Raw genomic sequence first — 24,788 nt, 5'->3', positions numbered from 1 at the left:
AATATAATATGTAAGAGATGGCCATGAGGCCCTGCTGATTTCCCTCACCTGGTTACAAGTAAGGTTGTGTTTATATGAAACTGTCGTGAACAGCATTAGGGAATTGGAGGGAAGATGTTTCCAGTTATTTGTTTTCACAGGCCCTTCCGTAATCCTGTATACAAAGAATCGATCAGCAGCATCAGTGGAGATCTTGCTCAAAGAGCTTGACTGAGATTATGGAAAACATTCATAATCATTATCATTGCAAGAAAACTGTTTTCTATAAGTTTTTTCTTTGCCTCAGCTTTGTCAGTCTCTATTAACATTGAAAACGCTAGTGCAGAAGGGCACTTGTGATGTTGAATCCCTCACCAAGTGTTCAACCCATCTATCCGCTTAGCTATTCAGATGAAGATGATGGCCCACCTCTGCAAAGCTGCCAGAACAGTTTTCACAAGTAGCTCTGAATGAGTACCTGTGGCATGGGAAATGCTTTACTGATTTTCTCTGGTGAAGGCAAGTCAGATTCTTCCAGATAGAAAATTAATGTCAGGCACTGCTAACTTGAATTAGATTTGAAATTTGGTTCTGGGATGAGGGTCTTCCTATCCCATGACCATAATCTGTCAAGTTTGATCTGTAGTCCCTCTAGTGTGGAGGTTATGCAGACATGAAATTTACTTTTTTTTCCAGAAATATGTGTGTAAGTTTCCACTTTTACAAACTTAAAAATAGGATGTGTGCCAGGTTTACAGTTTCCATACCTTCTTCGGAATTCTAAATCTTTGTTACCCCCCTCATCTTCAGATGACAGGTGGCATTTTTGGAAAATGTCAGTTGGATTTTCTGGATGCAGCAGGTTTCTCCCTATGTTCAGTCAGCCTTGAGCTACACTCATGGCTGAGAGTTGCAGGAGTGGTTTCTCTTAGAGTTTATCTGAGGAATGGATCAGCTCCTGAAAATCTCAGGTGACTGGAAAGAAAGAGAGGGTGGGTTGAGGTGTCTCCATTAGAAAACTGGTCCTGGGTGCACAGGGACACTGACTGCTCTATTAAGACCACTCAGGTGGGAGCTGCAAGCAAAGATCCTTTTCCTCACACTCTCACAAAGACAGTGTCCTTTCTGAAAAATGTTATCTATATTTGATTCAAGCCCATTTGTCCTCTCATTTGTCTTTGCCCCTCTGTCCTAACTTCCCTAAGGCAAAGCACATGCCAAAAGTCTGTTCAGGCTCCTCATTTTTTTTCATGTGTTGCTGCTCAAGAGCCAACCCCCTACTATGTTGTGTTCCTGAACAAACAAGAGTTTTTCCCAGTGGAGGCTATGAGACATATTTCTGGGTTTGCATGGCACTGTCTGCATTAGACTCTATCACAGCAGCACAGTTTGAATTCTGAGCAGTGATTATCAGCTATTTGAATACACCAAATGAGTCCTGCAAGCTGCATTAATACATCAACATGGCTCTTTAGTTAGCATTAGTAGCCTGAGTGAGTTAGTATTAATTTTTTCTCTCCCATTTTAAAATGACTGATGTGTACTCCCTAAATCATTTTATGTCTGATTCATTTTTTGGTGATTATAATGATTTTCTAGCTGTGGTATTGAAGGTATTTCTATTAAAGGGAAGGTGATGAGAAAGATAAAAGATGACCTTGTAGCAAAACAATTGGAAAGGGACAAGTTCTGTTGTGGTATCCTGCCTTGGCCTTGTGGTGTAGCCTTGGATAAATCATTCTCTCTATGCATACTTTTCTTCCTCATGTACATCCACTGAAATGGAGACGATATTATCGAATCTTTATTAAAGTTTGTATGACTTCTGCACTTATGCTGTAAGTAATGGACTGGTTCTCACCCATGTCTTTTAGAAGTAGGATCTGATCTCCACTGCAACCGCTAAGTATTACGATATTTCACATAGCTGTTAATGATAGTGACTGGGAGCTATGAGTATTATTTAAAATTTAAGCTATTTGAAGCAACATTTTAGATTTCTGCTATCAAATCATCTTGCAGACTTCAGCGTTTTTCCTGTAGAAAGTGAATAATTAAGAGTTAGATTAATACACTATCTGACAACTCTTTGTCAGATATTTTCGGCTGCTTTTAAGGGAAAGTTTAAAAACTGAGGAATAAACAGTGCTTTAAAATATTTTTTCACTCTGTATTTCTACACATTTGTAACCAACAGACGGAAGCCCTAGTCAAGTTAATTACTATTTGCATAAAAATCAGGTCCTCAAAAATTGCTTGTGTCCTTGATCCTACAAGCACTTAAAGGCTTTCTTTGTCTTGCACATGATCAGTTCCATTAAGCTTATTTAGATATCACAGATGCTCAAGGTTAGGTCTCTACCCAGGCATTTATGGATTGGAGCCTCAAATTATGTATCCCAAGTGGCAAAACACCCTTTCAAATAGAGTTGTTCTTCATTGAAAACCATTTTGTAGAAAACAGTATTTTCTACAGAATTCATCAAAAGACACCTATTTTTCTTGGGTTCATAGCTGAGAAATGCAAGGACTTCACAGTCCAGATAGCTTTCTTTTTTTTCTGTCTTTGTAACTCTAAAAAAAAAAAGTGATAAATGGAAAAGTGGACTGGAAGGACAGTAGCATAGGAGCCAATACTGAAAATTTGGGTTTTAGAATGTATGTATGTATATATATATATATTTTTATTTTGCATTTTTAAAATATTTTGGGGGTTTTTTTTCCCATGAAACATAAAATTTCTGGCAGTCATTTATTACTTGTGTAGTAAGCAGAGCATGTGTAATAACCTGAGTGGTGCTATATTATCTATGTAAGTGCTGTGTTTCTTTATCCATGAAAGCCCAGCAGTTTTCTCTTAAGTGTTTTCCATTATCCTTGGGAGATTTTTTATTTAAAAAAAATCATTACTGAATTTATTTTAAAGTTTTTGAAATAAGTCACCAGAAAATGGCTCCCAGAAGATCAGTTCATCCCTACGTGTATTAGCTGACAACCACAGCTGTGAACATGCTTGCCTGTGGAGCTTGCAAGGATCAAGACTCAACTGCTCTTTATAAACATTTCTCTGACACTGAAACCACAAGAAGAATAAGAGAAAGGGAAAGTGGTGAGGTTAGTGAGTAATTATAGTTGGCTTTGATTTCCCAGTCCTCCCAAATGTCTTTAAAATGAGGTAAAATGAACTCTGTGCTAGGGCTTCCACAGTGTTGAAGTCAAGCATATGTTGGCATGATCTTGAGAGTGAAGAAAATATATGGACCCTGTGGTAAATGGACACACTTTGGATGTGCTCAGGCTTCTTCTGAGTTGTTATCAGGCCCTCTTACTGCTTCCCTGATGATTGTTCACAGGGATGAAGGCTCTTTTCCTGACTGCAGCCCAGAGCTCTGAAGGCAGTGATCAAAAAGGGGAGATGACTGTAACGGTTATAGAAAGGCTATGTCTTGTCTACAACATAGCACTGTTCACACCAGGGCTTGTTTCTCTTCTGCTCTAGAAGAAATGAAAGTGAGGATCCGTTATCCATCCATCCCCCACCTGTAAGCAAATACTGTAATTCTGAGACTTGATGACAATAGAGAGCATGACACCTGAATTCCACCTCTTAGTCTGGCAAGCTGGTCCCTAGACTACATGCCTTCAACTTTTGTGCCAGGAATGGGATCAGAATTTGATCAATATAACTTTGCAGTTCAGAATCAACTTGTTAAGTATGTCACCTACAAATCAAAGAAGAAATTCCCTGCAATGTTTATAGAAGGTAATTAGTTCCTTTAGGATCTGTTATTATTGCCATTTCACTTTGCTTCAGTCTTCAGGTTCTTCAGGAGCATAAGTGAGAGCTCTGTTGTTTCAGTGTTTGATCAGCTTGCCATTCCTCTACAGGCTTAGGGAAGTAACAATCGGATTTACTTTATGAACAAGACTGAAGAGTTCACCTTGCTTTGTATCTGGCATTAAAGATTTCTTCTGGACAAGAATTCATTAGCTGAAGCTATAGCTTCCATGGGAGCACTATGATCACCTACTGTGTTCTTATATAGGCAATGATGCTAGAAAGCAACGTGAGGGACAGGGGAGAGGAGAGATATAAGACCCTTAGCAAGTTTCTTGGAAATGTTTTTGTTATTTGGCCATCTACTCTGCAGACTGAGAGACAGAGCAAAAGAGCAAGGGAACATTAAGGGAACAAGGACAAATAACGTTTTCTCACTGACTCTAATTGCACATGCTGCACAACTGTCAGGAATTAACAGTATAATTTATGCAAATGAAAAATTTCCTAGGAGTCCCACAAGTTGAAAAGGGCTGATAAAGTGTAAGAGCACTATTTTTAAGGTTAACCTGCCAGAATACATCCATTTGTATAGGCATTAGCATTCAGCAGCACAGGTTATCCAGTATCCTAAAAGTCCGTGTGTTTACATGATCCAAGGTTAATTTTCCAAGATGCAAGGACCATAACAGTGCCATGAGTGGAAAACAGTCAATGACACTTATTTGCATGTGTTTCTGAAAAGAAACACATCACATGCGTTTGTGATCTTGTCATGAGCCTTGTCCCGATGTATGTGCTCTCAGTTCCTCCAATTGACAATGATATTGGATCCCTTCTTTCTGAGCAACCACTGATTTTCCATGAACTTGTAGGAAGCTCATTGTCTCGGGCCTCTATCACTGTCAGATTTGGCTGGCATTTCCTAGTGAGTGCAAAAGTTATTGGAACAAACCAATGGAGACATGTTTGGAGAGTTGCTGCTCCTACACAGCCTTGGTTTCCTTAGAAACTAAAGATTGATAATGTATATTGTAATCAATCTTGCTATAAATATGCTATATGAGCATGTTTCTTTTCTAATATTTTAATTTTATGTAAAAATATGCCATGACTTAGTAACTTTTTTATAATGGCCTTGCATAATCACATTCAATAATTTTTTGTAGTAAGACATATTCTGCTTTGTAAGCAAGTTTCGAAGTCGGTATCCTGGATAGCCACTGATGGAGAAGCACATCAGAGCCATGTCCTGAAGGCCAGATTGCTGTATTGCCTGACCTTGACACAAAAGTATTTATGAGAGAGAAAATCATTCCAGGTTCCTTCTGCATCTTTCCCTGTCTCCAACCAACTCCACAGCTTGCGATTTTGTACCATTTGATGAAATATTCACCTACAGATTATACAGAATTTCTGAAATATTGTCAAAGCTTTTAATATAAGAAAAAGAGTACCTTAACTTTCTCTGCAAATACTTCTTTTTTCCTCGATGGAAACAGAAATGCACCATTGGCTGCATCCAATGTTTTGACGGAACTGTCATACAAACATTCGTCACTGTGACACTTTCCTTACTTTTCTCACACTGAATAGAGTTAGTCTGAGGCACACTAGTAATGTGAATATTGCAGTGTCGGAGACTCTCGGGTTTGAAGCCAGTCTTGCTATCTTGCTGTGTGAGTGCTAGTTGTTAAAATTTGCTGTGGTTTCCTATTGTGTGCAAGAATACTAATTCCTTTAGCAGCATGTATGCGTTCAGTTTTTCCTCTGTTCTAGAAGGAGACTGTAGTGATTAGAACTGTGAGAGTATAATCATCCTAGATATATTGGACAGCACTTAAGCAATCAAGAGCTAATGCAGTCTGGTAATAGTAGCTTTAGAGAAATATTTCAAGCTTTATTCACTCAGATAGCATTCTCAAGAGCCAAAGCACAGCTTTTTTCTTATTTCTGCACAAGTGAGCATTAAATATTACACTAAGACATAGCAAAATGGGTTTTGCTAGACCTGTAATACTGCTTAAGGTTGTTTTGAAAACAGTAGATTTGCCATCAGTCACCCAAGGCATCCATTAATTGACCAATTAAAAAAATGTTCGGAAGTATCTCAACTCCATTAGATTACAGTTGTCTATGGCTTTTTAGGGTAAATTCATTTTAATTTTTTTTTTCGCATATAACTGACTTTTAACTGTTTTGATCATTTAAAACTTACATTTCTTTTAGGTTGTCCTGGGTTATGTATTTTCATTTTCCTCTTCTTTTTCTCTGATGTCTTTTTAAAAAAACCACTCTTTTCTGTGTTCTTCTCTTTCCACGCCCACGTTCTTAATTTCCTATAAATTTTTCATGCTAAAATGTCACCTGAAGTCAATGACAACAGCCATCTTCAAAGGGGATGTACAGTGTCTGAGTGGCATCCTCTTTCTGCCCGATTTCCCAGTAGTTTGTCTTACTGTTTGCTTTCTTTTCTGAAAAACATAATTTTTCACATGAACATACAGTATGATCCATTCTGTCTTACTTTGCCTTGCCTGACACAAACAACTATTATTTATGTGGACAAATAATTGCTAATTTTGTCTGAGGGGTTTGTCTGCTCTATTTTTCTTTACCCATAATCTCTGACAATTTCTGAGAAGAAATTCAGCAGACAAAAGCTCTACAATGCAAATTATTGTGATTTACATAATCCACAACTGCTGAAACATCGGGATAGTAAAATGCTCTGGAAACCCTAATGTAGAGATTGTTTATTAGTTACCAAATAAATGGTAAACTCAGGTTTTGCCAATGACACATACATGTTTGGGAAGATCAGGGTTCTGAAGGCACCGCATTTTAGTAATACCTTGTTCTCTAACCCATGAAGCAAGAAACAACACTTGCTCCTTTGGTTGCAGTTCTAAAGCCAGGCATCTGTTCAAAGGAGGGCAAAGAAGATGGTGAAAGGTCTAGAGGGGGAGCCATACAAGGAGCAGCTGAGGTCACTTGGCTTGTTCAGCCTGGAGGAGAGGAGCCTGAGGGGAGACCTGATTGTCGTCTACAGCTTCTTCATGAGGGGAAGCAGAGGGGCAGATACTGATCTCTTCTCTGCAGTGACCAGTGAAAGGACCTGATAGAACGGCATGAAGCTGTATCAGGGGAGGCTTAGGTATTTCTAAGGTATATTTCCTAATATCTACCTTTTCTACATATTAGAAAAAGGTTCTTCACCCAGAGAATGTCTGGGCACTGGAACGGTCTCCCCAGGGAAGTGGTCAGAGCACCAAGCCAGTCTTGAATTCAAGAAGCATTCGGACAATGCTCTCAGGCACATGGTGTGACTCTTGGGGATGGTCCTGTGCAGGGCCAGGAGTTGGACTTGAGGATCCTTGTGGGTCCCTTGCAACTCAGGATATTTTATGATCAGAGAATCATAGAATCAACCAGGTTGGAAAAGACCTCCAAGATCATCAAGTCCAACCCTTAATCCAACACTGCCGTAGTTACTAGACCATGGCACTCAGTGCCACATCCAGCCTCATCTTAAAAACCTCCAGGGACGGTGAATCCACCACCTCCCTGGGCAGCCCATTCCAATGTCTGATTACTCTCTCTGTAAAAACTTTATTCCTAATATCCAAGCTAAACCTGCACTGGCAGAGCCTGGGAGAAGAGACTGATGCCCACCTGGCTACAACCTCCTTTCAGGGAGTAGTAGAGTGATGAGGTCTCCCCTGAGCCTCCTCTTCTCCAGGGTAAACATCCTCAGCTCCCTCAGCCTCTCCTCATAGGACTTGTGCTCGAGTCCCTTCACCAGGCTTGTTGCTCTTCTCTGGACCTGCTCCAGCACTATGATTCTATGATTCTGTCCTCCTTGACCAAGGGACAGGTAGCAGTGGCTGCTCACTCACTTTCTGCTAGGATGAATTTTATTTCAGGGAAACACCTTATGACCATGACATTGAGAAAAAGCAGGAGTAAATACTCAGTGTTTTCTTGCAATGGTATCAGTGACAGATGTCAAAGAAAATGTTGCAAAGCCCGAGGGCTTCCTTTCCCCCATCACAGTTTGTGTGCATGTACACATCTGAGCTGTCTGTGCTGGCTTGTTTTAAAATAAACCAACTTCACCACACAGGCACAAAGCAGGTGGAAGAACACTTCACCTTCAGTATTTGGTGTATGTTAGGTGAGTTTGGCTCCTAGTTTTGCTTTTTGCTACAGAAACAGAGCACAGAATTTGTGGTAAGAGATGTCAGGTTTGTGCTGGTGGATGTGGCAATCTGAAGCTGGAGAAGAAATAAGAACTCTTCTGTGTCCACCATTCAACAACCTTTACATCTTCTGCAAAGAATTGAGACTTGTGTGTGTATCTGTGTCCCCAAATCTGTGTCCCTGTCCACATTTCTGCTGTGCAAACTAGTAGTCCAATACATGGCTTCTTCGATACTTAAAAGAAACCACAAAGTGTCTAGAAAAAAAAGATATTCTTAGCTAATCTTACTCTTAGGGTAGTGTAATGCCAGTATGGGAAACACTGCTTTTCAGGGTCTGGGCTGGATCCTTACTTCCACAGTGGCTTTACAAAAGGACCCACCTAGTTCAGAGATATTTTTTCCCCTTATATTTCTTAATTCAATTTTCAAAGCAAAAGTTTGTTTCTTGAATGTTTTCTGATGTTTCTGATGTTCTCTGATGTTTTGAAGTGAGCACTGAAATGGTAGTGGAGCAGCTGCAGAGAAAGATTGGCTAAGGAGGGAAACTGGTACAGAAGGAACAGTTGGGAGTTGAAGACCTGTAATAAAATAAATAGAAACAAGTTCTGTTGCATACAGCTGTAACTTCTGTTTTTCTGTGAGATTTGTACCCAGTTGCTGCAATGGGGAATAACTTTTACACTGCCTCACTTCAAACATGTATCTAGTGACAGAACAACTAGATCACACATGAGTACTCCCAAAATTATGCCTTCTGTCCACAGCCTGGGTGAAACAGGTCTGTAAGCATTTTCATGACTTACTGCAGGAATGACTGTTCTGGATGCACTTTGAAAAGCAGTGGGATGGGGCTGAACTTGCAGATTAAGACATCTAAATGTAAATGTTTATGTTTAGATGTGTGCATGTGAGCTAAGTGTCTGAACTAATGTCAAAGTCACTGTAGGTGATAGAAATCTAAAGGGACTGAAGCTACTACCAGCTGGGATGCTCATATGTCTGCACGGAATTGGTAGGATTTACAGGAGAATTGTGCTGTTTTGTTCTGAGCTGGCAGCTGGAAGTAAGCGGAGGTATCCTAGGGACATTCAAAATGCTCCCCTGGAGAATCTGTTTTGCAGTGACTTTCTTTACCTGTGATGCCACTTGAACTCACCTTCATGATTGAAATGGGCAGGCTGGGCTTGGAAACCATGGGGGCAAAGGCCTGGCTCTGGCTATCATCTTTATTGTGGGGCAGAGGGTGTGACTGGCAGGTGAAGCTTTATTCAAGAGTTAGATTTAAGACTTGGGTTATTACTGTAGTTGTGAACACCTCAGCTTTATAACCCTTAAGGGAAAGATTTTGTTGGGGGTTCCCCCCGTTTGGTTTTCCATTAATTTATAAATAATCTGTCAAAACCAGAAAAATTGCCAAAACCAAAAAAAGCCAATGATTTGCCAAAGCCAAAACAGAGTCATAAGGTTTGACTCCCAAAACTGAGTAGATTATAGGTTTTCTGCTCATCAGATTTTGATTCTCTTTAACCTCTCAACTGTGGTCCTGAGAACTCATCCAGTCAAAACAGCACTAACTCCAGTAGATTTTGTGGGCTCTAATATATCCTTTGCAACATAATCTTTCCTGAGCCTTTTCCCAAGCCACTGTTGACTCAACTCAACAGTTCTTACAATTTTGGGAGTTCTTTTAACCTGTAGAGTTATAGACTCTTTATGAACTTGCCCGGGTCTGTGTGTGTGTATATGTCTGTACATGACCTCCACGAGAGGTCATACTTCCTAATTTAAAACTTGGCTTCACAAAGAACTAACTGTTTGGAGGACAGGAAAGCAGCAGTGAGATGCCTCGCCTTTTCCCTCTCATGCGAGTGATGGTAGTTGCTTCCCCTCTTTTACCAAACCCGTAGGCCAAGTGCAAAAGGCACGAGGAGTTCTGGCAGCTCTCCTGTTTGGGGTCTTACCCATAGCAAGAGACAGGCAGGCAGGCAAAGAGATTTTTTTTTCTCAAGCACAGTTTCAGTATTCAAAAGGGACAAAGCTGGGAGCACAGCTACTAAACCCAAATGCTCACTTTCACGTGGGAAAGGTATTTGTTGGTTCCTTATATCCATTCATCATTATTGTGTACTATTGCTAACCACAGAAGAAACATGAGTTTTGAAAAAGCAAAGTTAACACATCTGACCATCTTAGATTTTACTTTATTCTCAACATATCCAGATGGAAGCAGCATGTTTGATATACTTAAAGGTACAAATTTGATTTCATCTTCATGTTTATAATTTTGGCATGTAATTTAGCTTATAACAAGAGCCTCAGAGCAATGCACGTTGAGGTCACAGGGAAAAAACCGATCTCCAGATACTTGTATTGAGCTGTACTTCAAATTCTCTGAAAGGAGTCAAAACAGAGAAACCTTTCCTCATTTTTAGTGATGTATCAAATTATCACAGGATGAGTTCTATTCAAAAGAGAAAAAATCCCAAACCTAAAAGACCTTACTGTGGATCTTTGCAGGCTGCTTTGTGCCATTCAGTCATTGCAGAACCAGGAAGTATACTGGCTGAACAGATACTAACAAATCATTTTTAATACTTCATTTCAGGTCTGTGGACACTAATTTTATCATAAATTTGGAAGCCTGATTTAATTGCACTAATTATATTTTCCCTTGGGAATTGATGGGTTCCAACCTACCATATTCTCACTGTGCGTAATGAATCACACTGAGGCTTTCTCTTATTTATATCTGCTAAAAGTCTAGGAAATGAGTTGTGATAGGCATTAAAGAAACATGTGAGAAATTACCCTAAACCATTTGCTACATGTTCTTTCTCGTCTCATAGGTCTGTTCTCATATACGATGATAATGATTCCGTTCTTCTGGAAATAGTTGCAGAAACTCGGCTTTAATTCTCTGTCTTTGGGGAATCCACTGGAAAGAGAGCATATTTCAGACATGCAAGACATCTACACTTCTTCTTCACTCTATTAGCATCCATCCACATCTATTCATTTTTGTATGTGGAAGTCATTATGGCCACCACACTTCCCAGTGCTTGCGATTTCATCAGATGCAATTGTGCACGTGTCGGAGGCTTGATTTTGCTGCTGCTGGAGTTTGCCATTGAATAGAATAAGGGATTAGGTGACATTCTGCCATAGAATAAAGTTCATCTGTCATGTTCAAGTGCCGGTCACCAGGGTATCTTGTCTTTTGTACAACTTTGGAAAACCATGCTGGCTCCTGGTCTCTGCATGACCTTTCCTAAACAACATTCATTTCATGTCATAAAGCTTTTAATCAGTATTTATGATTTTTGTGGAAAGAAAAACAGTCCACTCCTAAAATGAAGTAACCATAGCTGAACTGATAGCTGGGGTCTCCTTCTGACCCCAGTACATCCTTCCCCTCCTTTGCAGAAAAGTAAGGTCCCTTGCCCACCACTATGGTGAAGAGACTCCTTTCTGGGTGTTCGTTTGGTCTCTCCACACCAGAGGACACTGATATTGAGGAAAAATCTACACTGCATTGGTTTGGCACTTGGACATTGTGTAGACCCTCAGGAATTCAAGCAGGAGCTGAACTGCCAAGGGGTTTCTTCTGCTGATTGGGGGTACCAGGTAGGATGTTGCAAAGCACTGAGTCCAGCAGCCTCCATTGAGAGTTGAGAAGGGTGGATCAGCATCTCGTTATTTTCCTAACCTGATAAAAACAGAATTGTGAAAGCTGTTCGTTTGTCTGTATGGTTACTCCTTTTTATAATTGCATTTTCTCAAATGTGATGTCACCTAAAGGTGGACACTTTCAGATATGACAATTGTTTCCTCTTAATTAATTTTGCTAGTTTGTTCGTCTTCGTAGAACAGGTCTTCATGAAGAAAAAGAAAGGGACATTTCCTTCAGGAGTGAGTTATGAACACATTAAATTGAAAAGCTGCGATGTTCTGTCACATTAGCTTGGTGCCTACAACTCAGCAGTCATGCTTGATAAACGGTGACATTAAGAATAACATTAGCAATCACACACACAGGGTTGTGATGGCAACCAGGTTACCTATCTGCCCAGCGTTACACACATCGCCCTCCTCATTTATGCCTTTGGGAATGATGGACCTATAAGGGAAAAAGAATTGGTATGTTTTTCAATTTATTCTCACAGTTGAAAAAAAATATGTGGATTATAATTGGACTTTGCATTGAGCTGTAATCCTGTAACTTCAGTGCTATGAAAAAACTACATAATAATGCTATATTAAATATAGAAGGATATGCCATATGGTAAAATTTATTACTGTAATTATTGTTTATTTATGTATTTATATAAACCATATGTGTGGGTGTATAATGCTACATAAAGACATAGGAGCAGTTTTCCAGGGTGTCTGTCACTGTCATACCAAAGCGCTGACACTGCTGTGAGGAGGAGGGTGATTGGCAGTTTAAGACTCAAAGTGGCAGCGAGGATTATTTTCTTCTTCTTTTGACCTACCTTTCCCCATTTCTGAATGGTTCGTGCTCAGTTCTTTCTTTAAGCCAGTTTTCTGGATAGGGCTTGCTTATTAAAAGTCAAAGGCATTATTTTAAATCACACCCCTGTCAATGAATCTCTTTAGTGGATCATACTTGCTGTAGAGTCCTGAAGGTTTATGGCTTGAGCTATAGCACAGACATCTTTAAATTATATCCTTGTATATCACTGCACATTTAACAGTAGCAGGGGATTCTTCTAGACCCTTGGTGTAATTTTCACCTTTTCATTGGAATTGATAGTACCAGCACTGTTCCCACACAGCTTGACGTGGTCACATTTAGGATAACACTGACCACTTCCATTATCCTACTGATACCTTCTTTTGCTCTCTCCTATATATAGTTCAAATCAAATACTTATTTCAAAAGAATATATTTATTCTGCTTTAAATCTAGCCTTGGACTGTGATGCCCAGAAAAACTTGAAGCCATTTAGGCAACCTTTAGACTGGATCTAGAGCCCGTGCAGTTGGTGTGTATGGCCACTTGGTTTCCCTCTTACCAGCTGTGCCTCTGCTGCAAGGTTATGGAGACGGGAGCTGCATTTGTGCTCCATATTTTTATGCAGCAGCTAAGACACACCTCTCTGGTTCATTACTTTGGCTCCTACAGTGCAAGCAAATTATAATAGTTTAAACACACTTGGGTTTATTTTTAGTCTGAAGGATAACAGTGTGGCTCTGGCAGAGACTGGAAAACTGGGCAGAGAAATTCTGATCATTTAGCTTTTCTTCCTCAGGATCTTTGTGGAGAGTAAAGCAAAAAGAGGTAGTGGGTGAGAAACGGGCTATAACTTGTGTGAAGGTCTTGACTCCAGCTAGACTCAACTTCTGTGGAGTAGGGTTTTTTACTGGGGCATCCCTGTCACAGGAGACACGGAAAGGAATTTGGGCAGTATAACCACATGCTTGCTCTTTATCTGTTTTATTGGTAAACAGTATTTAACCACAGCCACTGTGCCAAGGAGGCAAACTGCCACTGGGAAGCAGTTCCTGTCCCTGGGGAGGAGCCCTGGGACAGCACGGAGCTGATACAGGGCAGCCCAGGGAACAGCTCTGGCTTTTTTCCTTTAATTTCTATTGGGGGTAAGGCAGCAGGGGCTCAGAAGATTTAAGGACAAGGCAGTCCTCAAAATCCCTCATCTTAAAATTTTTTTTCTGTCTCCTTTTTCTAATTTTTTTGCAGAGTTAAATGTAAGGGAGTCCGACGTAAGAGTGTGTGATGAATCATCATGTAAATATGGAGGAGTGTGCAAGGAAGAGGGCGATGGTGTGAAATGTGCATGTCAGTTCCAGGTAAGGGCCGCTCACCTTTTTGTTTTGCCGTTTCTGACAAATCTTTGAGGTGTACTGAAGTGTCTGTAGAATCACTGCTTTAAACATTTCCCTCAGCAACAGGGTTATGGAGTCTAACTGTAAGCTCCTTTTTCAGCAGCACTGATTGGGATGGCGTGTGACTGAATTTCACCAGGGTGTGCTCAGGGAGCAAGTGGAGAGTGTAGCTTCCTCCATGGTTGTTCCCTGCACAGCTTTGGTGAGTCAGCCAGTGGCAGAAACCAAGGTGGGAAAGAACAGGGGGCCATCATCTGCCAGGCACCCATGGCCCCACGACCAGCACAAGCAAAGGTGGGAGTGCCAGCTGTCACCCGCTCTCTGCCTCCCCACCCTGACTCAACGTGCCCCAAGACCCAAGGTGGTAAGGGAGGTGACTTGGAACAGGGCAGCCATGAGTTGTCACACACATCAGATGAAGCTTTATAAGTTAAATGCCATACTTATTATGAATTGCTTCTCTAATACCCAGTATTTGGAGAATTCTTCCATTTATGCTGGTGGCTAAATGTGGCACATTAGACCCTGGAAGATCTTAAGGCATTTAGAAAATCAAATAATAACAGGATCACCAGTGATCATAAAAGTTATGAATTAGAACAGTGAGTTAGGCGCACTCAGGGAAAACAAAAGAATTGAAATTTAATAAAAATGTCTTCTGAACTTTTAAAAATTAATAAATAAAATTTCTGTTTGATTTGTCATTTTTTTAGCCTTTAGTTTACAGTTTTTATAAGTATCATGGCAGTCCTTCCTTCCTTCCCATACCCAACTTTTTTTTTAGGGAAAAAACAACACAGCAGTTCTTTCTGTTTACAGTTTATAACCAGGACAAATGTATCAAATATTATGTATGAGACTTACAGTCAACCTGGAAGAGCTGGCACTGTTATCAGCCAACCCTGGCGTGGACTGTCTTTCAGTGTTTTAAAAATAATTGTGTGTTCTGTTTCCAATAAATAATAAATCAAGGAGAACCAGAATTGCAACAACGTGTATGTGATCTTATGCTGTTTTGGAGTTCCAGTGTTTCAGAGCTGGTTTTTGATGTGGTGCTGTTCACCTATGCTGGGGGCATTGTTCCATAAGAACAATGGGATCTAACTGTCTTTTAAAGAAAGAAAAAATTCTTAGGAGAATAGGTTTTCTCATCAGCCTTCACTCTGTCTAACTTTTGTTTACAAAAAATACTAAAATCAAAGCTCAGTAGTGATTAGGAGGGAAAAAAAGGAAAAGAAATGCAACCCTAGGGCAAACAAAGGTTTAATTTATTTTCTGTAGGCAGTAAATCTTGTGACTTCTTAATATCCAGGTCATGAAGACTGAAAAAAAGAACTAGCCCATGTGATAAGCTGATACTATGTCTTGAAAAGCCCATTTTAAAAACCAGTATTGTTTTTAAGCTACTTGCAAGTTTACCTGTACTTCTTGAAAAAATTATCCCATACTCTAAGGAAAGAAGTCTAAGAATGAGGAGAAGGTATTCTATTATTCAGACACAGCAGGTTGAATTCTTCCTGTAACTCTCAACCTTAATTATTTGTCTGCAACTAGCAGCATCAAAATATCCCAGGCAGCAAACATCTACCCAAAACTGTTAGCTTCTCCACATGCAAGACTATCTGAGAGCTAGCTGATTTTTTTCTGACCTTGCAAGGTTTTTAAAAGGAAACAGACATATTTGTGTACAGTGGTTCAGCTGAAGAGGCACGGAAAGAAAGAGGTGGGAATATCAGCCTGTTCTTCCTGAAGTGTGTTTCCTATTCCTCACGGCTGGAATATCACATCCACTGCCTGTGGATAAATCTGCCACTGGTCTGATCCAGCAAGGCATTACTTATGCTCTTAAAACTGCAGTTTTTAGAAAAATGCAATTGTATAATTAAGTTGGTTGGGAGTCCAGATTCTGATTAGGTGAGAGTGTTCCTGATGGAGGGGAAATGCCACCGGTTGTGAAGCTACAGCCCTGGCTGCCCAACAGAGGCACATTTTGGGGAGCAGAGGGCACAGCTATGCACAACCTTCCCTGAACTAGGGCCAAGGATGGAACAAACTTCCCTCAGATTGAGGAAAATGCATAGGGGTTTTGCAACCCCTCTGAAAATATTGTAGGATTTCTCATTTTTACCAAGCTATAAAGCAAAATGCTGTTATCTCTCCCCACTGTAAATAAAGGGGAGTTATCACATGTTCATCAACTTCTGGAAAGGTCTTTTGCTGTATTTTGGATGAGTTTTACAAAACCTGAAAGAAAATCTGATCAACTCCTAGTGGCTGTGTTATGAACTGGTGGGGGAGGTGAGTTGGGGTGGGGTGAGGTGAAGTGAGGTGAGAGAGACATCATGGAACTCTTTTTCAATCTCAGTAAGAAAGACTTGACAACAAACAGTTTAATAAGATCACTGCTTTGATAAGATAGGAAAAGGAATACAAATAGTGAGGAAACTTTACAACCCATGCAGATGCTGTGACCTCATCAATCTCACAGCATTGGATGGAGCCTGGATGGATTTTCCCATGGCCCACTGTAAAAAACATATCCTGTCCTTGAAAAGATGCTCTCCCTTTTGATCATTTGAGGTATTAGAGGATTTTCTCACAAGTAAACAACTCTACTCTATAAAGGACATTTGCATGAGAACTCTTGGCCGTACTGTACCAAATTGCTAAAGGTTTTCCAAATTGTAAAAAAGGAATCACTTTGTCTTTCATTTTCTAGCCTCAGGACAGAAACCCTTAACTTCAAAGTATCACACAGGTACTTTAAGATTGAACAGAGAATTATCTATTGGAAAGTATTGTCTCCCTTGGGAGTCACCTGTTAATTATTCCCTCGAAATGACTGTTCAGTATGAGATGTGACAGGACTGAGCTCTGTGGTTGGATGTCTGAGAGCTACTCACTGTGGGAAAGTATTACAAAACTGTAATTTTCGGAGCTTGCAGCATGATTTATTTCTGTCTGTACCTGCTTAGTTCGTTCTCAGTTGGCCATCTGTGGCAGGATGACAAAGGATTGGAGGGTAATACCCTTAAAAATTATGTTTTAAAAATTGAATACTTCACCTTTGTGTATGTCAAAGCACAAAGGAACTATTGTGGGGGAGACTCATGTGGAATTTGGAGGAGAAACTCTTGCCCTTTCGGGGCAGTTTAGCTTAACAAATGTTGCTATTTCTGCATGCACTCTCACTGGTTGAACTCTACCAGTTTAATCATAAACTTTATATGGTTAAGAAACTTTGTGGATACTCTGTGTATTTGATTAGTTGTTTTTGGTTTTTGGTTTTGATTGGGTTCTTTTTGCTTTGGGGTTTTGAAGATGCAAAGGGTGTCTGACATCACACTTACCACTGCACCCCCAAACAATGTGTCCTTTTCCACACAGTGGAGCAGGGTTTGGGTCTCCAGCAGGAGGCTATGCAGCAGTCTCAGATGTTAGGCAGATTGGTGGTCCCAGCATTTTAATGCACAATATACATACAAGGCGTTTCTAAGACATCTTTCTTAGAATGAGAGAAAATGGCAAAATACAGGCAACTTTTGCAAAAGCAATTAGGAATGATAATTTTGCCTTTTTACCTTTCTTTTTATTAAATGTATAAAACATTCCTAACTTTTAGATTTAAATTTTTCAATATAGTAATACAAAAGCATTATTATAGTTGTTGACCAAGTAAAAGACTCACGATGTTCATGAATTTAATGAGAATGGTGATTGTTTTCCACCTCCTTTGTAAGATTATTTTCCACCTTCTTTGTAAAAGTGTTCTGACCAAAGAGGTCAGCAAATCTTCCCTTAAGCACTGTTCTCCTTAAATTTTCCTCTGCTCAGTTTCATCCCCCTGTGCCTAGTCATACTTTCTTGTGTTATCTTGAAGAAGTTTTCTCCTTCCTCAGTGTTTATCCTTCAAATAACTGTAGATGCTTGACATATTCCCTGTAGCTGTTACAAAATCCCACTGTAGTTATTTTGTTCTTTTAATCTTTCCTACTGAATTCCTACGTTCAGTCCATGCGGAGTTGGACTATTATTTCAGGGATCCGAGAGGAATACATATAGTGATACTGTAAAACTAATATATTTCGAATCTTCCTTTAGTGAAAAGCTTGTAAGTTAGTGGTAGTAACACACCTATCTTCCTTTATATTAATATACAGTTGAGATTAATCATACAATTTTTGTATGACTGAGTTACTTTATAATTTCTTTTTCAGTGTCACACAAACTATATTCCAGTTTGTGGATCAAATGGAGACACTTACCAAAATGAATGCTTCCTCAGGAGAGCTGCTTGCAAGCATCAGAAAGAGATAACAGTGGTATCAAGAGGACCCTGTTATTCTGGTATGTAAAACATCACTTTATGTCACTAATGAATGGTGTTTTATGGTTAGCTCTTTAGTTTTGCCCTTAATTCCAGCAATTATAATTTTTATGCTTTTCATAGAATAAAATAATGTGGAAACCCCATGTCCTCTTTAGCAATGGACTATTTTTATGGAGAAGAAATCTGATAATGTCTTCTGATATGCTAACAGGTTAATAAATAAACATTAAAAACTGAAATACTTTATCTGGGAAAATAGATTGTGAATGCTTCTATGGTGTTTATAAAGAAGTCTTGATATTCATCAAAAGGCTTTCAGCAAATTTGGAGCAGACTCCAAATTAGCAATTTCTTCAGGACTTTTACTTTTTTGGATATACAGAATTAGTGTGACATCCAACAAGCGACACTGATCATCCTAACTGCCACTCTGACTGTATCCAGGGCATCATCTTTGACTTTGGGTCATTGAAAATATGCATAACTTACAAAATCATGCTACCTCACATTTCTAATGGACTGGCCTTTTTTGTACTTCTACGCACTTAAAGCATAGATTTTCCACACATTTAAAATACACAGGACAGGTTTTCACTGTCTGGAATATTACAACATGCTCCTGGGCAAAGAAACTTCAGCCACCAGAAGTCTTCTGAACCTTTGGACAGATTCAAAGCTGGTGAGATCAGACACATGGCTGGATTTCTCTCAGTGAAATTAAATTACTCAGTAGCATCAACAGCTGCATTCTTTGGGTGTATAAATAACACACATAAAAAATTAAGTTTTAGGACATCCCTCATCTTCGGATACAAAATGCTTACTCGGATTAACCTAAACAAGGTTCTGTCTATACAGCAGCCAAAAGCATGACGATGGGTCAGATGTGCACTCCTTGCTAGCTTTATGTTGGTTAATTATCAATGACAATTTAGAGGTGTCAGCCTGGAACTCACAACTCCAGCATCTTAGCTGGAAATTAAGGTAAATGCATGGGCAGTGTACCTAGGCCAAGTCCTTGCTGCAGCCAGTCCCACAGTTACCTCATTTAAATGCAGATTGGCTGTGTTTCACAGCAGCTGCTCTAATGCCTTCGGGCAGACCTATACTGAGGTTTGGCTCTTGTTTACTAAGGCCCAAAACAATCTCTGTTGTTGGTCCTAATACTGAAGGAAACCTGTGCTTTATGCCCAGCACAGATGCGTAATTCCAGCATTCCTCAGGCAGATGACTGAATCTACCTTCTTTCCCAATCTCCCACCTGTAAATTATCACCAGATGCTGCAGAAATAGGAAAAAAAGTGCAGTACAGTTTTAGAGCACTCACACATTCCTGTAACAAGGTCCAAGAAGTATGAAGCTTTGAACTAAGGATGTCTAAGTAAGTAGTGGTTTTTCATTTCACGTCCAAAGTATTTCAAGATACAGACACACAGCATGAAAGTTTCTTTCTCTCATTAAAAAACAATTCTAGGGTAATGTTTGGGAACAACAAAAAGTGTTAGTTTTTATATTCATTTTACTCTACTAAGAAAAAAATTTCAAAAATTGAAAAGTTGATTCTTCTCAGCCTTAGGTTGCTGGCAGCTAATTACTACGTTAGTATGGGAATTTTTTTTAACTTTCCTCTTCTTTTCTCTAAGTTCTACATAAAACTCTGGAAACACAGCCAAATTTCTAGCTCTTAGTGTAACAGATAAGAAAAATGCTGAAACACAACTGTCCAAAAAGTTCTGAAAACACGTATCTGAAACTGAGGGTGTGATTCAGGCTGGATACTGCATTTGCACTGGTGCAATTTTTAAGTGCTTCAGTAGAGTTCTACTGGAATGGTACTTGCTGCTTCCCAAGTGCCTGATGCGGTTCGGGTGATGTGAGAATACCGGATGATAAAAGCCATCATCTGGAACCTCTCCATGCCCTGCGTTGGATTGTAGGTCACCAAGATGGCAATATATTTGTGCTCCTGATCTGTTACACGTGCTATGGAGAATCAAATACTCAAATTAAAAACTCTTTTGTAGATCCCCATTAGTTTTCACTGTGTGCCTTTGAATTTACTATGAAAATGCTCTGTTCTAGGACATCATGGGGAGCCAAGTATAGACTTAGTGGTTTCCTGTCAGAGTTTTGTTTTTTTCAAAGCAAGTTTTCATCCTGGAGGGATGCACCCAAGACAATAGGATGAAATTCCCCCTTAGTGTTGTAGCAACTATTTAATATTTAAAGTACATCAGACTCTGAATCTCATACTTCCCATTTGCTAAGGATTGATACCTTCTGAAGCTACAGCACTGGAACAGACTATACTGAGTGATTTAGTCACTAAATCATTATTCTATTTCTTGGCAGGTAATATTTTGATTAAATTTTTACGGACATGGGTGATTTAGCAGCATAGTTATATATTTATTTCCTTTGTCTGAGGACTGTCAGAGTTTCTGAGAGTCTAAAATAAGCAGTCTTTTGAAAAAGAGTCAATTATAGGTGCTTTAGGAATAAACAAAATGCAAGTTTTGGCATTAAAAATGGTGGTTTAGAAAAGTGAATGTATGGCTGAAATGTCAGGACTGCATATACAGATCCTAATATTGATTTTGACTGCTGCCAGATTTGCACATGAAAATGTAACCACACAATGATGTAGTACTTGATTGTACTTATAGATTCTCAGTGCACTGTATATATTTGGAACACACAGTCCATTGCTTTGTGTTGGGATCTCTAAGTTTAAAAAAAAATAAGGTGGGGGGGGAACTATTTGCAGAACTAGAAACAAACACTGAATCTCTGTTCGACTGAAGAAATTATTCTCTTAGGAGTGGCTCATGGAAGGGTCTGCTTAAAATTTGTCAGTGGACTGTTTGCCCTCCTATTTGTTCTAAGCAATTTGGAGCTGTTGCCCTCAATGGATTCAATTTTCATGCTACTTTGACTTGAAAGCCTCCCTCCTGAATGAGAGAGGCTGCAGGCTCTTTTGGGTTTGGGTATTTTTTTATGCCTCTGCAACAAAGTAGACCCACAGTACAGAAATGGCTCCTGTTCAGAGAGAGAGAAAAAAAAAAGAGGGGATTCTGACTGTTGCCTAGTGCTTACAGCATTCAGATACTGTGCCTGATCCAGCTGCTTCTTTGTATTTTATCCAGAAACTCCTTCATGGATAAAAAGAACTTGCAACAGAAGCCTGCACATTTGTGTATAAGCATATTTTTATAGAATTATAGAATCATAGGATCTGGTTTGATTTGAAAGGGGCCCTAAAGATCATCTAATTTCAATCCCTCTGCCATGGGTAGGGACACCTTTCACTAGACCAGGTTGCTCAGAGCTCCAGCCAGCCTGACCTTGAGCACGTCCAGGCATGGGACATCCACAGCTTCTCTGGGCAATCTGTTCCAGTTCCTCACCACCCTCACAGTAAAGATTCTCTTCCTACTATCTAATCTAAACCTTCTTTTTTAGTTTGAATCCATTCCCCCTTGTTCTCTCACTACATGCCCTTTTAAAAAGACCCTCTCCAGTTTTCTTGTAGTCTCTCTTCAGGTACTGGAAAGCCACAATTAGGTCAGCACTCGCAAGTCCTTTTTGGCAGGGCTGATCTCAGTCTTTATAGTCTGCTTGGAAAAGGGTGGATCAAGTAAAGGTAGAGGTCAGTCACTACTTCTCTAATTAGTGACCAGTGGCTGGGGGAATGCTGTTTGTGTTCAGCACCTTCGCTTACTTGAGCATCTTTCTTGACAGATGTTGGGTGCATGGAGGTCACTTTTGGAAATCCTGAATTCATTAAGAGCCTGAAAAGAGCAGGGTTGCTTGTCCATGTAAGCTTGAAAAAAGTGCTACTCTTTTAACCAGCAACTGCTTGGGAAAATCTAGCCAAGGCTCAATAAAAAGCAGGAACACCAGCATGGTTACCCTGGAGATGAGAATACTAGCACAGCTCCCAGGGAAAAGTTGAAAATTGATATGGTGTTCTAGAGGATGGTACTTCTCTTGTTTACTTGTTTGTTTCTTGTGATCTGAAAACCCTGAGAAGCAGGAATGGATCTATCCTGTTGCTATGATGTCCTGCCAAGTGGGCTTCATGATCCATAGAGACGGGTGGTCTGAGCTTCAGCTCTAAAATTTACACTGATCTCTTGTTACGACCCGTACTGTCCGTGTGATGGTACCTGCCCTGCCACACAGCACGGGGGCTACATCAGAGCCCCTCATGCTGGGGCTGAGTGGTATTTCTCACCTCAGGGCTGAACACACAGGGGAAGGCAGTCAGTTAGAGCTGGAAATAAAAACATGGAACAAGTTGGGTTTCTTTTTCGGGACATTTTAACCTTTGTTTTTCACATGAATTACATGTTGAGCTTGCCCATGTTTGTATGTCAGTTTTCTCTCCCCCAAAACAGCTTATGCTGCAATTTCACCACTGCAAATAAGCCTATACACTTAACTCATATAAGTAAATTCCACTCCTTCAAATTTCTTAATGAAGCAATAACACATCGTAAGGCATATTTCTCAGTGACTCAACAATGGCATTTCATATGGGATTGTCTGCTTTGTCAGTAAAGTGGGTCACTATCGATGGAAGAAGAACCCTTCTGGTTTTTGTGTTAATTTCTGTAAAGTAATAAGCTCAGTCTTTTAGACACAGAGTAGTGGTATAGGAGGACAGAATGGAAAATTTAGGCAAAAGAAAAACAAATCTCTATTCCTGATACCCCATGTGACAGGAGATTATTTTTAATGTGTGAAGTGACCCAGTAACGTGGAATTTCACACTTTTATCCACACACTAGAGGGAATTATTCTTAGAAATATAGCTCCTTAAAGAAAAGCGGAGGAGGGAACTGAGCAAACGGAGAGTTTGGTCTTTCCTCTGATGTGAACAACAAGCTCATGTGTGGAAGTAAGAACTCCCCCCACTCCTCTGTCTGTCTGGCCTCCCTCTTCTTTCAGATTTGTGGAAATAAATACAGCTGCCTTCTCCATCACCAAAGCAGGCATGAAAAGAGGTGTGTGATGAGCAGAGTGTAAGCTGTGCTTCTCTCCTCATCTTCCAGAGAAGCTAAACTAATGGGGGTGGGGTACAATTCACTGACAGTAGTTGCCATCACATCCTCTCCTCTCCTCCTTTGAGCAAGAAAGGCTGAGGGAGTGTTGTGACTCAGAACATGTGTTTAAGGGCTTGTCCCTACTGCTGTCCTAGCTGAAGACTGTGCAGAGTGCTGCCCAGTGGGATGCACATACAAAATCCCTAGCCAGCTCCACAGTGCTCTGAAGTAGAGTTAGTTGGCCTGGGGTGGTGAGGAAGCTCAAGTCCTGCTGACACTTTAACTGCTGATGCAAATGAGATCAAGTCAAAAACTGTCACTCATCAGATGCTAATCCAGTCAGTCAAATGTCAGTGAAATATGTCAGAAATAACTGTACCGTTAAAGCTTCTTTATACAAAGTGATTGACTCAGCTGAGAGGAGTTATTTTGTCATTAGGTGACTTAAGTCATCTTTGAGGACTAGTTTTCTCCTGGAGCTACTTCTGCAGTCAGGTTATTTATGCATTACTCCTTGCTATACCACTTCTGGGGCCAGAGGGTAAAAAAAAATTAACATTCCCAAAATCGGACTTTGTAGTCTTCATGTCTTTTGGGTTTAACAAATTTGAATCTTCAGTTGAAAAAAGGCTAAGAAAGCAATTTAGTTTCAGTATTGAATGATGCTGTTCCTTGAGTAAAATTGCCTTCACAGGGAAGAGAGAGACTAGGGCACAGTGAGCATGGACAAACTGTATTAAAGGATGCCAGACTTCATGTGGAATGTTTGTTTTTACAGCTGGCTCATGAAATGTAACATCTGTGTAATGTTTTACAGTGACAAGTTCCTGAACAAACAGCTGCTCCTGAAGCAATATTTTCATTTACTTTTTTTGTCCCCCTCTGTTTCTTTTTCAGATAATGGCTCTGGGTCAGGAGAAGGAGGTGAGTATCAAACTCCACTAAAACTTGCTTTTGGTCTTTCCTTTTTTACTATATGTGTGTCAGTTTTACACACGTGGCTGGTGTATGAATTAAGAAAAAATTATGACAACTTAAAATAAGCTTTAATGTTGCAGTTTTATTGGACCATCTCAGTATTTGAATGGGAATAGGTTGTAGTGTGCATTTGACCAATGTCATTCTTTTGGATTTGACCTATATAACTTTTCATTTCTTACCTGCAATACAGTGCACTATATAGATCCCTATTTCACCTGTATTTCTCTCCTGAAAGAGTCCTTTCACAACAAATTTCTCACCCTTTTTCTTTCCCTTGCATTATTTCCTTAGTGTCTAAAACATCTAGTTATTGTTTTATCCTTCGTCAAACGCGTTGCCTAAGATACATAATTACTGCATTATGGTATCTGCTTATATAAAATATTTTATGGGTTTCTGTTCAAAGCTGTATATTCAAAGAGGGGATGCAGCACAGCTGGTACTACTAGAAGTGTTCCTATCTTTGAACACATCTTAATCTTTTTCCAAGGATTAAGAAAAATAATAATAAAAATTTTGTCTTAATTCTATCTTTGATACTGCTAGAAATAATATGTATAGAATGGAAAATGTGAGATATAGATGTATACAGACACAGAGAA

The 24,788-nt window shown here is 39.7% G+C and overlaps 1 protein-coding gene across 1 annotated transcript in view; it reads left to right on the top strand.

Annotated features, from left to right (window-relative positions):
• TMEFF1 (transmembrane protein with EGF like and two follistatin like domains 1) overlaps window positions 1–24,788 on the top strand; it is a 117,734-nt gene that overhangs the window by 55,690 nt on the left and 37,256 nt on the right. Inside the window, exons 2-4 of the mRNA XM_050318284.1 lie at window positions 13,682–13,791; window positions 18,045–18,174; window positions 24,103–24,129. Coding sequence (XP_050174241.1) covers window positions 13,682–13,791; window positions 18,045–18,174; window positions 24,103–24,129 — 267 coding nt within the window. The remainder of the gene's footprint in view (window positions 1–13,681; window positions 13,792–18,044; window positions 18,175–24,102; window positions 24,130–24,788) is intronic.

This window comes from Myiozetetes cayanensis, unplaced genomic scaffold, assembly GCF_022539395.1.
Source record: "Myiozetetes cayanensis isolate MyiCay16 unplaced genomic scaffold, myiCay2020 scf1, whole genome shotgun sequence".
Taxonomy (NCBI): domain Eukaryota; kingdom Metazoa; phylum Chordata; class Aves; order Passeriformes; family Tyrannidae; genus Myiozetetes; species Myiozetetes cayanensis.
Note: the sequence above shows the minus strand (reverse complement) of the source record. Positions and strands in the feature narration are given on the sequence as shown.